The 16,470-nt window shown below is 37.7% G+C and overlaps 1 protein-coding gene across 1 annotated transcript; it reads left to right on the forward strand.

Moving 5' to 3' along the window:
- The first annotated feature begins 3,033 nt into the window (after positions 1–3,033).
- Positions 3,034–16,238, forward strand: LOC124121961 (myosin-3-like). Its single transcript, XM_048395321.1, has 17 exons — positions 3,034–3,368; positions 7,627–7,790; positions 8,056–8,081; positions 9,454–9,502; positions 10,112–10,146; positions 10,508–10,556; positions 10,676–10,710; positions 11,471–11,519; positions 11,729–11,766; positions 11,929–11,977; positions 12,662–12,696; positions 13,284–13,330; positions 13,548–13,584; positions 13,950–13,977; positions 14,314–14,348; positions 15,858–15,918; positions 16,106–16,238. Exons 2-17 carry the CDS (start codon positions 7,640–7,642, stop codon positions 16,162–16,164), a joined length of 783 nt encoding a protein of 260 aa, XP_048251278.1. The 5' UTR covers positions 3,034–3,368; positions 7,627–7,639; the 3' UTR covers positions 16,165–16,238.
- The last annotated feature ends 232 nt before the right edge of the window (positions 16,239–16,470 follow it).

Raw genomic sequence — 16,470 nt, forward strand, 5'->3', positions numbered from 1 at the left:
GTCATTACTACGTGAAATACATCAAAGGAATATGTCTAACAATGACATTTCTTTCCCCGTGATTCACATTTGAACCTCGTAGTAGCCACTTCCATATAGGGACCTGTTCCTGGACTTTTAAATCCTAGCATACATAGACCCCCTGAGGTGACGTAAGACAATCTGACGATCCTCTCCATGTGACGTCACACGTGGTCGACCTGACCGAGGGCGATCAGCGGTGGTACCCGTTTGCTGTAGACGCGTCTGTAAATCATAAACAGTCCGTCGACTACAACCCATCGTCCTTGCGACTTCATCTACGGACGTTTCCATGCCGATGGCACGTTAACGTTGCACATTTGAAAGGCGTGGCATGACAAATGGCCGTAAAGACTTTTGTTTTCTTGTGTTTTTCTTTTTTTGTTAATGACTGCTAACAAGTAAGGCTGAAAACACGTGCGGTATTATGGCCACGTGACCAGTTGCACGTGAAAAAACCTTTTGCCACTATAGTGCTGTGCACATGATTTTGATCGATTCACCTGCACAAAAGCGGGTGTTATCTGAAGACAATACGTGGCCATTACTGTTTAAATACACAATAAGGGCCCACAATGATAACTGGTCAAAATGCTAAAATTTTAGGATTGTGAAGTTTTTAATTGGGTTCAGTATAGTAAAACACTTGTAATCTAACGTAGTTTTTCCCAGCTGGTCCTCTGTTATTTCAGACCTAACAAATATATAGTAATACACATGTAACCTAATGTACTATTCTCAGCTGGTCCTCTGTTATTTCAGAACATACAAATACATAGTAATACACATGTAACCTAACGTAGTTATTCTCAGCTTGTCCTCTATTATGTCAGACCTTACAAATGTATAGTAATACACATGTAATCTAACGTAGTTATTCTCAGCTGGTCCTCTGTTATTTCAGACCTAACAAATATATAGTAATACATATGTAATCTAATGTAGTTATTCTCAGCTGGTCCTCTGTTATTTCAGACCTTACAAATGTATAGTAATACACATGTAATCTAACGTAGTTATTCTCAGCTGGTCCTCTGTTATTTCAGACCTTACAAATGTATAGTAATACACATGTAACTTAACGTAGTTATTCTCAGCTGGTCCTCTGTTATTTCAGACCTTACAAATGTATAGTAATACACATGTAACTTAACGTAGTTATTCTCAGCTGGTCCTCTGTTATTTCAGACCTTACAAATATATAGTAATACACATGTAATCAAACGTAGTTATTCTCAGCTGGTCATCTGTTATTTCAGACCCTACAAATATATAGTAATACACATGTAATCTAACGTAGTTATTCTCAGCTGGTCCTCTGTTATTTCAAACCTTACAAATATATAGAGGTTATCACGCGAGTGTGTTTGGGGTCGGTAAATATCCTGCATTAGGAATAAACATTGTATTTAGCGAGCCTTGGCGAGCTAAATACATAGTGTTTATTCCTAATTCCTCTTTATCATATAATGTCATTCTTTAATTCTGTGCTTCAAAATCGCTTTCGCTCTCTCACAAAAATTACGGAATCATTGCGAGTTTTCTGGAATACGCGCATTAATATTTATTACGTCACAGGGTAAGTGATGTGTCAGTCGGACAGTAACAGTAGCCAATATAGTTCCAACTGCATACGCAAAACAACAATTGTTTTTAATTGCCTTTCGCGGCAATAGATCGGTCTGTCCGCTAGAGTAACTGCCCTTTGTCAAAGGGAAGCTACTCTAACCCTAGTCTATGAGACGTCGCGGCCACGGTCAGACGTTGTTGACAGTCGGTCTGTCCTGTCATAACGTTAAGAAGTGTAGTCAGATGTACACACAGCGACAAAACGAAACAAGGTAACAATTCAAACATATTTCGCCCAAATCAAGCTATTTTAATTTGTGGAGAAGGTTTCAAGCCGCAGAGGTCTACAAGCACAGATATGGCTACTGATCCCGCTTGGCTAGCCCTCGTGCCCTCGCAAAATTGTTTCGGAATAGATATCTCCAAAGTTGTTAGGGCTGGGACAGGTAACTCGGGTACCCGGTTTGGGTGGGTGCTGAGTAGTACCCGGGTACCAACAGAACTACCTGGACCCGTGGTTAGTCATGTGATATATTGTTTAATGACACAAATTATCTGGAACTCTATGGTTACACTACAAGTCATTAATGTTCGCATTTCTTTCTGACTATGCACCCATTCCCATTGTTATACATTGTTATTCATTATTTAAAACATACATTTATTACTTTCAGTTTCCATTCCTTTCAGCGTTAGTTTCTGAAAGCACAGCTACATTTAACAGTAAACAGATTGGTAATTTTCAAAGTTCGGAAAAATGGAGTGGTGTTAAGTCTTTGTATATGCACTGTATGATTCTAGGTAGAACTATAACAAGGTTTAAATGTTTGTTGAGAGAATACATGAATAATCTGCAGAATATTATGTCGATCATCCGCCATTAACAACCCAAACATTTCCTCAAGACTCTTATAAACAGTGTATTTTCTCTTTGGCTATCTTAATGATTATCGATTATGTTAACAAACCACGGTACAGCATGTAACAAAACATGTTTATTAAATGTATCAGTTATCAATACACGTAGTCTTACACGTTCTATAATTTGTTTATAAAATGTATGCAGACATTAGGAATATATATAAGAGTGTGATATATGCATTTTTATGCTTGCCATCCTGTTAGTACAAAGACCCATGAAGATTCCGGGGTAAAATAGGTCTTTAGCAACCCATGCTTGTCGTAAGAGGCGACTAAATGGATCGGGTGGTCAGGCTCCTGACTTAACTGATGCAAGTCACAGTATCCCAATTGTGTGGATCGATGCTCATGATGTCAAACACTGGATTGTCTGGTCCAGACTCCATTATTTACAGACCGACGTCATATAGCTGGGATATTGCTGAGTGCGGCATTAAACAAACAAACAAAATGTTAGTCTACATGGTGACAGTATGCAAGCCTCGACTGGTTTGCTGGATAGGGGATATGCCGTGTGAAGCTTACGGAAAGGAACGAGTGGTGACGAATGTGTAGCGATCAACAGGGAAGCTGCGTGACAGAGTAGCGTGCAGTAGACGGCCGTGGAACACACCCCATTCACATCTTTCATCACACAGCAGTGTGTTGCTGTAGTGTGACAGTGTTTTGTGAGGTTGTAATCGCCTGTGAGGCGGCCTGTGTAGACTGTACCTGTGTGTGGGGGTGAAGTGGCCTGTGTAGACTGTACCTGTGTGTGGGGGTGAAGTGGCCTGTGTAGACTGTACCTGTGTGTGGGGGTGAAGAGGCCTGGACGACCCACCCGAATCTGGGACACTTTGAGGAGAAATCTGATACGGGTAAGTCCGTTACTACACTGTCATGTTGATTGCGTATTTCAAGCATAGTTCGCAGGATTATGGCTCGAAGTAAGATAGTACTATCCAGTCTGTGTTTGATTGTTTCACAACAAGTCATGTAGAGGTACTTAGTGAGCCATTGTATCATGTTGTTCTACTTTCGGGTTGATCTGACGCTCTGATGGCCTCAATCGCGAGAGAATCTCCCCTGGCAACGATCATGCACTGATCGGTATGCCTGGTGGTGGTATTCAGGACGTTACTGATCAGAGTTGAAAACCCAGGTAGTTGAATGCAATAGCAGTATAGCAGAGACAGGTGTTACCTGCCTTGTGTAAGATAAGGTTTGTAATATCCAGTATCTCACCAGGCGGCGGTATAACAGTGACAGTGGTTCCCAAGCTAGCACACCTACATCGGGCCAACATCGGCCAAGCGTCTGCGAATATCGGCGGCCCGAAGACGTTTTGCTCATCGGATCGACGTCGACCCGACGTCGGAAATAATTATCGGCCCAGCATCGGTCCGAATGTAACCGGAGTGGTTTGGGTGAACGAATCACTAAAAGCAGGTTGATTTGTTGATGACAGTTGTTTAATTCATTTGAATTAATAAACAGAGGCTCTGTGAAAAACTCTGTGAGTTAAAATATGCACAATACCAACACATGCAAATAAAACATTACATTACAACTTATTAACAAATATTAGAATATTATATGATCAGTTTTATCTTATTTCTTTTTCTTATCATAGAACATCATAAAAATATCGGAATTCAAACTACCGTATTTCCTCTCTTACACGCAAAGGCGGTCTATTAATTTCGCGAGAGACGTTGAGACGGCATGTATTAGAGACTTTGCTTGTATTAGAGACCCGGCGTGTAATAGAGGAAATACCTTATACACTATACTTTATACTATATACATTATACCTGATACTTCACACCTTATATCTCAGATCTTATTCCTTATGCATCATACCTTTTACATCATACATTATACATTATACATTATACATTATACATTATATAGTATCCCTCATACCTCTACCTAGTACCTTATACCTTATACCTCACACCTTATATCTCATACCTTATACCTTATACATCATACCTTATACATTATACATTATACATTATACCTCATACCTCATACCTCATACCTTATACATCATACATTATACAGTCCAGTGTAGTAGTTAATGGTTTTGCGAGTCCCTTTTTTAAGATATTAAGAGGCTGTCGCCAAGGTGACCCAGTGTCGCCATATATTTTTATTACTAAACTAAACTAAACTAAACTAATTTGGATTGGTTCAAAAAAGAGATCAAGATATAAACTATGTCAGGACTAATACAAAGTTTAAACTATTATGAATAAACTTTGATGTTGATTAAGAGAATATTGTGGAGGATAATTATAAAATTAAGCTTGAAAAAATTTAGAGAGAAATGAACCTATGGACGGTAAGAAATTTGACTCCAGTAGGTAGAAATATAGTCCTAAAAAGCCTCTTACTGTCAAAATTGAATCATGTTTTTTCCACCATACCCAACCCTCCAAGGGATGTGATTGATACGTTTCAGAAAAGATGTTTAAATTTGTATGGAAGGGAAAACGGATAAAGTGAAAAGACAAATAATGTCTCAACCCCCTAAACTTGGCGGAATTAACATGCCAATTATAAAGGATGTGGTTGCAGCACAAAAACTTTCATTGATCAGAAGATTTTATTGTTATCACTCAAAATGGACTGAGTTAGTTGCTTGCTGTATTCCAAATAGAGTAAGATTATGGTTGGCAGATGCCTCCTATGTTAATGCATTTATTGCTCCAAATACCATGAATTTATCTTGGAAGGATGTTTTAGAAGCTTGGGCAACATACCTGTCCACAAAGAAACTGAAAACTGGTCAAGATATAATGAGACAATCTATATGGTTTAATAATGGAATACAAATAGGAAATAGTCCAATCTTTTATGAACATTGGTCAAGCAGAGGTGTAGCCTTCATTGGGGATTTAGTGAATGACAAAGGTAAATTTTATGTATTTGATGCTTTTGTGCATATGTATGGAATCCAAACAAATTATATAGAATATCATGGAGTTGTAAATGCAGTCAAAAAATTTTGTAAGGCAAAGGAATACAATATTTTCAATTCTATATCTCCTCGACCAACCATGCCACTAGACGTATCACATCTTCTAAACCAAAATATGGGTAGTAAAGAATTTTTCAAGACTTTATCAGCACAAGAGTTTGTTAAATTCCATGGCATTGAAAAACGGGAAAGTATACTAAATAAGACATTTAGTGAAACAAATTGGCAAGAACATATATTGATGGCAAAAAGGTGCACTCAAAGTGAGGATATTAGATGGTTTCAGTTTAAGATTATTCACTACATTCTTACAACTAACAAATATTTATATAAAATTGGATATGTTGATTCTCCTATGTGTACTTTCTGTACAAATCAACCTGTAACTTTAATCCATATGTTGTATGATTGTGAACATGTAAGAAATATTTGGGAGAGACTGTATATCTGGTTAAAATCTGTTGTGGAAGGAACACTTGATTTAAACAGAGAAAATGTTTTATTTGGATTTCAAGGCAAACACAACAACCCACTGAATATTGTACTTTAATATCAAAACAAGTAATATACAGACAACGTAGGAAAGGATTAAGGCCATATTTTTAACACATACAGCATGAGATAAAACGTTATTACAATGCTACAAAGGTAATGTCATTCACAAATTGTAATTATGCAAACCTTTTTAGTTTTTAGTCTTCCTTCCACACTTTGTTTGAAAACTGAACAGTGATAAACTGATACAGTACGTGGACTTCACAGGCAAGAATGTATTGTATGGAAAGATGTACATTTTTTTTAAAACCATGTACCACAATTATATTGACAAGACATGTATATATAAATGCTGTACCTGCTGAGATGAATAAAAAAATCAATAAAAAAAACATACATTATACATTATACATAATACATTACACCTCATACCTCTACCTAGTACCTTGTACTTTATACCTCACACCTTATATCTCATACCTTATACATTATACATTATACATTATACATTATACCTCATACCTCATACCTCATACCTCATACCTCTACCTAGTAACTTGTACCTTTATACCTTTATACCTTTTACCTCATACCTCATACCTCATACCTCATACCTCATACCTTATAACTTATACCTAAAACCGTATACTTTACACCTTATACCTAAAACCTCATATCTCATATCTCATATATATACCTCATACCTTATATCTTATACCTTGTACTTTACACCTCATACATATACCCTGTACCTTATTCCACAAAGCAAATGTTTAATACCAGTATTTCATGGTTGGTCTTCAACATCATATGGAAATGTCGAGCAGGCAGTGGGTGTATTATCCTCTTTGAACAATGTGACTTCATTGCATTAGGCATTCAGACTAAATACGGTAAGATATATTGATCATCAACTTTCGGTGTAGGTTCTAACGCCGTTGTCAAGCAAGTGATGTACATATTATATTTGGCAAGCATTTGCTGAAGTCGTTGAGGCTGGTTGTAATTGTGTTGAGTACATGCTTAGAAATGCATTCGACACAGTACCTCAATGAACAGACAAAATGGCGAGCTGAGTGTAGCATAGATTGGAGGAACGTCAATATCCCATATCCCCGAATGTTTGGCAAATCTAACATTGATACGTCTAGTTTGTGGGACGCCGCGAGCGTCATGTCAGAGCAACAATTATTGACCATGGCCAGTATAGGGTGGTGTGGGGCGGTATCACATTTGACTAGCAAGCGATATACTGACGAATTGGCAAGATGACAATGCGAAACCACACCGTACCCAAGAGACCCAAAGACTTATATCCAAAGGATTTGTATGTTTAATAATATGAAAAAAGTTTCATTATGGTGTCAGTCAGTGAATTCTCGCATCCAAGTGTCTGGATTCCACTCGTCAGTTAGAACATTGCTGAGTTCCTGTACAGTTGCGGAAGGACAGCGCATTGTGAGAGGGTGATCAGAAGCTCGTTCAACATGTGTTCGATAGGGTTGAGGTTTGATGGCCAGGCTGGTCTCCTGCTCTGAGAAGGCATCAACGACCCTGGCCCGATGAGGTCGTGCTTTATTGTCCATGAGGCCGACCTATTCAGATCCAGCTGTACAAATGACGTGATGACATGACACACCTTTTTCCCATTCTAGATTTACCGCCACCATGAGTAAGCAGGATGATGACAACACTCACCCTGAATCCGGTGCTCGGAATATTCACGTTGCACCAAAGATGGGACAAAACGCATCCGCCAAGGAGGTGTTCAATGTAGGAGTTGTGTATGGCGGAGTAAAACAAACTGTCAACGAACAAGGTAAATGTATCTGTTTAATGTCTCCCATCGATTCTGCTTCTGAAGTCCCCGAGTTTCACCAGAAGTAACTTTTGAATGGTAATTTCTTGCTGTCCTCCTGTTCTTTGTTTAAATAGAGTAGTAACGAGGTTGGCAGCATGTCACCTTGTTAAAATAGCACACATTCATAATGGAATAAATTGAATTAAACAGAACTGACAAAGGGCGTAACTGCTAAAACAATTGTAAGGGCAACTTTAAGTTTGATTGTAATCGTTGTTTACAGGTGATGATGAAAGACTACGAGATGATGTAAGTAGATGCATTTTCTCCCTTCGAAAATAACACTTTCATACAAGGATGTGTTATTAATCACAATTATATCATAGATAATTTAAAACTCAGTATGTACATGTGTGTGCGTTGACTGCAAAACTACTTACTAGACGTATTGGGATGAGGATCTGATTGAGTGCCTATTGAACTCACCCAGGAGTCCTGCTACAAGTGTGACCAAACCAGGACCGATGTTTAAACGCCCCGAGCCAATGAGATTACACAACAAGTAATCAGACCACTAAAGGACCCGCATACGGTTAAACAAGGTGTAGTGTTCTCACTTCACAACCAACACACCCTTCTTAAACATGCGATCTTATTGGTGCATCACTCAGTCATCGCTGACTCATATTCTGAAGCTGTCCAAAACCGCGTCTGATCTTCTGAAGCTGTTTGTGGCTCCAAAACCACGTCTGATCTTCTGAAGCTGCGTGGGTCCAAAACCGCGTCTGATCTTCTGAAGCTGTGAGTGGGTCCAAAACCACGTCTGATCTTCTGAAGCTGTGTGGGTCCAAAACCACGTCTGATCTTCTGAAGCAGTGTGGGTCCAAAACCGCGTCTGATCTTCTGAAGCTGTGAGTGGGTCCAAAACCACGTCTGATCTTCTAAAGCTGTGTGGGTCCAAAACCACGTCTGATCTTCTGAAGCTGTGAGTGGGTCCAAAACCACGTCTGATCTTCTGAAGCTGTGTGGGTCCAAAACCACGTCTGATCTTCTGAAGCTGTGTATGGATCCATTATTATCGGTTGTAGGCTGTTCTCCTGATTCAAATGATCTGAACATACGTTGTTCCCCACCATCATAGTTTTAGATTGGGAATTAATGAGATCGATATCTCTAGTTGTAGCTACATAAGTGATAAAAACACCTTCACCTGCCAACTTGCTCACACAGTTTGAGAACCACAGTAGTCATGATAACTGGTTGAATGTTGTATTACGCGAATCCTCTGCAGATACAACACACAGACTTGTATCCTCCATATGTGAAGCAATCTTATATGACAGTCTAGCGACATGAGATTGACTGCTAACAGAACATTTCAATAATTTAGTATGTTCAATCAGCGACTGAAACTTGTACTGGCAATAGTGTTTACTTCCATTGTTCAGTTGCTTGGTTTGTTTGTTGTTTAACGCCGCACTCAGCAATATTCCAGCTATGTGACGGCGGTCTCTAAATAATCGAGTCTGGACAAGACAATCCAGTGACTGAGCATCAATCCTCGCATTTGGCATCGATAGCATGCAACAACCAAGTCAGCGAGCCTGACCCACCGATCACGTAAGTCGCCTTTTACGACAAGCAGAGTGCAGTGTCAATGCAATAACATTTGATGTTTTAGCTCCGGAAGTTGCGCAGTAAGCTGACCGTTCGGGAGCGTGAGAAATGTGGTATGTATCAATTTAACCGTATCCCACATTTGAATACAATTTCAGCTTATGTTCTTATGTCTGGGGATTTTATGTATATCAACGAGGACGGCCTTCAGAATGTGATGTGTAGAAAAGTCAATTGGAATGAACAAGAGCTGCCTAATTTTTAATATTAATATTATTCCAACATTGTTATGAAAGTAATAAGAGGTGATAATATAGTTGCCCAGTCACATTTTAATTGAGAATTAAGGCTGAAATTGTTTTTCTAACATTTGCAGAACTACAAGCTCCCCTGTGACTTGCACTGAATGTGTTACCATGTCTATCCTGACTTGGCTTACACAAATTTACAAATATTCATAAATTTAACAAATACAATAAATCTTATTGATTTTGACACTTTTGTGTATTCAGATAACATTCTCCATTACATTATGAACCAAAGTAGGACCATTCCCAGACCAATCTTTTGTGCGATTATGAACGTAAAATTGTTATCAACATCAACAGTTATATTGCATTATAAATTTATTAAAGAGTTACTTGATGGTACTGACATTAGAGTATATGAACTATTTAAAAAGTGTTAACCATTTAACATGTGCATGTATATTCTACTGACAGACAAACAAGCAGTTGTTCAAGATCTGAAATCAAAGGTGAGTAAAAGTCACATTCTGTATGCAAACATATATAGCTAAGGCTGTGTCAAGTTTATGAACATATTGGTAGGGGGAAAGGAAAGGAAGGGGACTGTGGGAGATACGTATTGTATCGTTTGCTTTTGATCGTGGGTGTTTAGTCTGTATAGATATACAGACAGTGCTACTTCTTTCACTATGCTTATTGTATTGAGTGACCTGAAAGAGTGTTCTATTAATGATGTATTTTCTTACTGATATTACTCTGGAAACCCTGTCCTTCAAACAGACTGAAAGTGGTGGAAAGTATCATTGTTTTAATCTGCCTATAGATATATTTCCTCACTAAATACATACGAATTCATTTATTGAATTTCAGACGAATAATCTGGAAAAGGAGGTGCAACAGCTCAAACAACAAGCATGTGGTATGGATCCCTCTTTCTTATGAACATAGAAAAGGTTTTGTTGCTTATATTTCCTTTTATCAGAAATCATAAATTGCAGTGGAAGCTTTTTGCACTAAAATATTTCTTTGTACTTCCAGCTAAAGCCGTGGACATACAAAACATGGAGAAGAAGGTAATGTAAACTTTCACTGACAAGAATACACTCCATAATGAATAGAAGATGTTTACACCTGTCTAAATATAATGTCAAATGTCACACATTTCTACACTGTTACTTAAATTTACAGTGCGGTTATGGTGCTAATTTATATGCAATATGCAGATTCATGCGACATTTCAGCTTACGTTACTGTATGTACATCCCATTGTGAACAGAGCTCATGATAACATACGTAATATGTTTGATGTTACAATTAAAATCCCACACAGAACGTCTTGTTATGATAATTAGTTATCTGTACAGAAGATCATTTAGTACTTCGGTGTCAGAATCTTAAAGACACAGAAGTTACATTATGATCAGAGCATAGTATGCACTAATTTGAATATTGGACTTATCAATAAAAACATGCCTAACTACAAACAAAAAATAAAAACTCAAGTCAACTATGTCAGATCACGCGAGACAACATCACATTTTAGATCATAGGATGGATACTGGATGATTTGAACATATTTGCAAATATGCAAATATTCCGAAATAGCGTACTTTGTAGCCAGCACAATTGATCTTTTTACCAACATCAAATCCGGCGTCACTTCAACTATACTTGTGGTTTAGAGCTGAAAGTGTATATGTACGTTAGCATAGCTTACTTAAACGTCCTACAATATGACAAAAATAACGTCCTAAAATATGACCAAAATAACGTCCTACAATATGACAAAAATAACGTCCTACAATATGACGAAAATAGCTATTGCTGTTCTAGATAGGAAAGCTGATGGAAGATGTTAAAACCCACACAGACGAAATAGAAAGTGAGTAGCAAAGTTAATTCTTCAATTACGTCAAATGGAACTAGCATTAGAATAATCATTATGCACGTGTAACCTTTACTAGTTCATCGTGTGATCTATTTTCTGTCTGTAAACATTCACAATTAGCTTGATATAGCCACTTGATATACTCTCTCAAATGACACGTATATTTGGAAGATACCGATCTTACAACTTTTGATCATTTACAGATTTGGAGAGCAACATTATTCCAGATTTAAAGAAACAGGTAACCAATGCTTTCTAACTTAAACAAAACTGGATTTTTAAATTATATAAGTAAACAATTTCTTCATATACAGCATGCATGTTATGCCTTCTTGCAAAGTCACTGTTATGTGGATCATATACTTTTATAAATGCTTCAAAATAAACTGTGTCATGTTTACAGATACAAACAGTTGAAATCAGGCTTGTACTGCTTAGAGAAACTGTCGAAGGTGGGTTGTATTTCTACTGCACTGAACAGTGAATAATATTGTTTATAGGGTTAGGTCAAACATCAACAGTTAACAGTCCTGACAATAGCTGATGCAATATGAAATGGTATGTTCAGCTTTAATGCCAGTACATCTTGGCTCAAAACGAACACATTCTCATTGGTTAATCCTTCACCAAGTGGTGAGTTGTGATGCCATAGAGCTCGGAGAGTGAGCAGGACAGGACACGACATTGCACTTAACATGTAGACAGTAGAGTCCTTTCTTTGCAACTGATACATAAACACCTCCACCCAGTTTATGCAATGTCTAGTATAGTCGGTAATTAACAGTCACGTCCACAGTTTATTATCATTGATCATTTGAATACATTTTATCGCGGACTTCAATGAGCTGCCTTGATTTGAAAGCAATATGTGTGTTTCACACAGATCTGTGAAATCATTGACATCAGTAAGTCTTTTCCATTTAACTTAGAATAAGACCCTGCTCAAAAGTAATAAATTATCATGTATAGAGTTAGGTGCGCACACACACACTCGCGCACACACACGCACACACACATGCAGGCACGCACACACGCACACACTATCCACCAAGTAGTCGAATCTTGTAAATTAACTGAGAAAGAGTTATAAATGTGTCGTTTTATGTAAATCTTATGTCTAATATTTTAATTTGCAGACACAACGAATGCCATCCCAGATCTCGAAAAAAGGGTATGTCGTATTTCAACAGCTGTGTATCGTTATTTGTGTGTGTGTGTGTGTGGGGGGGGGGGGGGTTGTTACAAATTGAAACAGAAACATTAACCAACCCGGGCATTAGTACGTACAGAGCTAAATTGTGAAATCAGTAAATGGACAGACACGTCTAAAGTATAATAAACAAACTATATTAAAACACACAGTTTTAGGTTTACAATCAACAAGGCAATATAATGGGACAGGTAAGTGGCAGAAGCAAGACGTAACAGGCACTAGAATTAATGTAGGTCCACTCAGAATTACGTCACTCTCCAATGTCTGGAAACAGGCCTGATAATTGTAAATTGATTTTTTGTGTTGTCGATAAGATGATTCAATCTGAGTGTGGGTTCGAATCCCAGATGGGCCCAAAATCATAAAAGCTCTAGAAGTTTTACTTCACTAAGAAAATGCTTATCCCACCTGTAACATTTGTGACATTTCACCACTTTCTGAAATTAATTGTTCATACATAAACAAAGGGTAATGTGTACGTACGTATTCAGGATTAACGATTTACACAACATTGCCATTATGATATTTTTTAGTTTCAATTGCAGATGGAGGGCCTGAAAATGGATCTGGAAAAGTATGGCGGTGAGATAAAATGTAAGACATGTGTCAGTGGAACAAACAATTCATCTTACATTTCTAGCGTTTAAGGCTCTACAGACTGAGTGGGCAACACAATTGCAACTATGAAACATAAGTAATGTTAGCACAGCCACACAAGAGAGTTTTATGAGTTAATACGATTCTTTATAAAAAACAAAACATATTGCCTTATTTATATGTATTTGCTTAAAATAATTTAATTTTCTTACATCTGAGAGGGAGAGCGTTGCAGAGCTGTGCATATTGGTAAGATGTCATTTAACAAAATCAGGGTTATACAAATGATTTACAACTTAACTAAGCTTTTGAGTTTCATCATCAAAGGTCTGCTTACGTCATTCAGTAAACTTTGTGGGATTCATCTGAAGGGTTTACTAATAAGGCCCGTGACACTTTGCTATACCTTTACATATATTAGCTGGTCAGATTCGGTGACCTGATTGTCATCGTATCCCTACTACTTGTCTGTACTTGGACCATTGCTCGTGATATCAATCACTAAACAGTCTGGTCCAGACTTGATTGTTTACAGGCAGCTGTCACATGGCAGGAGTACAGCAGATTATTTTTTTATGAACATTCATACTTCATTAATATTTATTGTTTCACAGATTGAACACTTGAAAAAAGACATCTTAGGTATGTTTTATTTCCTTCAATGTGAATGTGAACTGTCCTTAAAGTAATCGAGTGTCAAATGATACGACAACGCTGCTGGTTTGTAATTTCGTGATTCATCGAAAATACATAAAAGCGCTTATGTTGTAATCATAAATTGTGTCAATACTATTCATATGATCTAAATCTTAAAGGGCATGTTTAGTATTCGAAATCATTGAAATCATTCAGAACATACATAATACTTTTAAATAATGTTCAATGTCAATGTTTTGCTCATGCCTTCTATAAGTAAACTGTACAATGACAAAATATCAACAAATTATTCACACAAAACTTCAAATCTTCTTTTTTCAGATCAGAAAAAAGAACAGGAAAAAATGGCTGCAAGGGCAAGTTCTTTTATAAATTCAAAGATTTCGAACTAATGGCACAAGCGTTTTATGTAATCCAAGTATTCCAACAGATTGTTTCGAAACTTTTTTTTATTAGTGAACAAACACATTCTGAAAACAAATATCTTCTACGTAGATGATACTACTCATGACATCCACATAGAGGGAGAATAACGTTTAGACTGTGGGATTAAGGAACTAAGACGCTTCCATAGTTTTCATTGCGTATATGTTCGATGTCCGACTATTTGTAACTGGCTCTATCTCTGGATGGGTGGATGCTGCAGTCAAACTCGTCTAGGAATTAGATGATTGTCTCTTGTCTCCTACATATGATGTGAACAGAGGGTCTGGTCTGTGTATGTTTCTGTGCAGAATGTGTGTTCCTGTCGAAGAGTCGCCCTGATTTATCTGGTGTGTCACAACCATACCCGTGCTCGTGGGTCTTACAGAAGTAGACCCGTGAAGATCCGGGGTAGAATAGGCCTTCAGCAACCCATGCTTGCCGTAAAAGGCGACTATGCCTGTCGTAAGAAACAACTAACCGGATCGGGTGGTCAGGCTCGCTGACCTGGTTGATGCATGTCTTCGTATGCTAATTGTGTGCATCGATGCTCATGGTGTCAATCACTGGATTGTCTGGTCCAGACTCGATTATTTACAGACCGCCGTCATATAGCTGGAATATTGCTGAGTGCGGCGTTAAGAAACAAACAATCAAACAAACAAACAAACAAAAGAAAAAGACAAATATCTACGTTATGTCCTTCGACATACCTGAACAACTAGCTCTCATCTTATAACATGTGGTTGTTGTGGTCATGCAATCACCATCACCATCGACGTTTCTATAGTTCGTGCAAGTACATGTATTGGTTTGTGTAATTTTTACAAAAAATACATAGCTTCTATTACTGGTATTATTTCCGTTATACTGTAAATGCCATACCGGTGTTACTTTCTGTTGTGTGTGGATCAGCCTGTGTTACGTTAGGACAGTATATGAACTTGCATTTGAGAACTATCTCATGTAACTACACCTTCTCCAGGCGGACGTGTAGTGTATGACCATGCACCTGACACTCAAATCATAGGAAAGGCCCAAAGTTCGCACTTTTTTCAGGAGGATGTATTCTGGATATAACATTGTCAGTTCTGAACTTATTTCTCTTTCGTGTAGAAACCCCTGGATATCCCCTTGTGTACAACAACTGTATTTCCATAGGTACATTTTAAACAATCGACTCCATGTTGTTAAGACGCTCGCCATAGAGAGCGGCAGAGCTTTTTTTCATGTGTTCACACTATAAGATATCTATGTTCTGCGGTCAGGTAGCCTCGTGGTTAAAGTGTTCTCTCATCACGCCGATGATCCAGGTTCGATTCCGCCATGGGTACAATGTGTGAATGTGTGAAGCCTGTGAAGCTGGAATATTGCTAAAAGCGGCGTAAAACCAAACTCACTCACTCACTCACTGTATGATATATGAACAAAATTATTTTCAGGTACAGAAAATTGAAACAGATGAACTGCATATCAAAGCAGAAATGGCAAAACAACTTGAAGGTATGCATGATACAATACATACATAGAATCAGGCAATTATACATGTATATTGGTTATACTACCTACAAATATCAAGCTTATTATTTTTCACTGAATGAAGTCTTATGAAACTCATGCTACGCTGTCAAGATATTTTTTGAAGGTTGTTGACATGATACCATTTAAAAGATTTGATAACTATCTTCAGATGGACGGAGAGAAAAAGAAGAATTACAAAGGAAGGCAAGTACTGCTCCATTTACTTAACCAGGAACACTCGTGTGTTAATCAGATGACAGCAATCAGGTGGCAGCAACTGTATCTCTCCATCATTATGTCACTCATCATCTGTGACAGGTGACACAATGTAGTTTGGACTTTAAAGCAGCTTATTGCTTTTTTTATTTATTAAATGTATGGAATGAACTACACATGGGTGATACAAATGAGTGGTTTCGAGATTTCGAGATTTCATGGAAATTCAGGTTACGAAAAAGGCAAAAAAAACGAGGAGGACTTTTCATATGTGAAACCTAAAGTCATAAAACGTCATTTATTGATGTATCTTCAGTC

Source organism: Haliotis rufescens, unplaced genomic scaffold, assembly GCF_023055435.1.
Source record: "Haliotis rufescens isolate VD_foot unplaced genomic scaffold, xgHalRufe1.0.p SCAF_14, whole genome shotgun sequence".
NCBI classification, from domain to species: domain Eukaryota; kingdom Metazoa; phylum Mollusca; class Gastropoda; order Lepetellida; family Haliotidae; genus Haliotis; species Haliotis rufescens.

Excerpts from the sequence above, each read along its gene's own strand:
- LOC124121961 (XM_048395321.1), top strand. The coding sequence starts at position 7,640 with ATGAGTAAGCAGGATGATGACAACACTCACCCTGAATCCGGTGCTCGG. Across the intron at positions 11,767-11,928 it reads TTCCAGATTTAAAGAAACAG|ATACAAACAGTTGAAATCAG; the intron begins GTAACCAATGCT and ends TCATGTTTACAG. Across the intron at positions 14,349-15,857 it reads AGGAAAAAATGGCTGCAAGG|GTACAGAAAATTGAAACAGA; the intron begins GCAAGTTCTTTT and ends AATTATTTTCAG.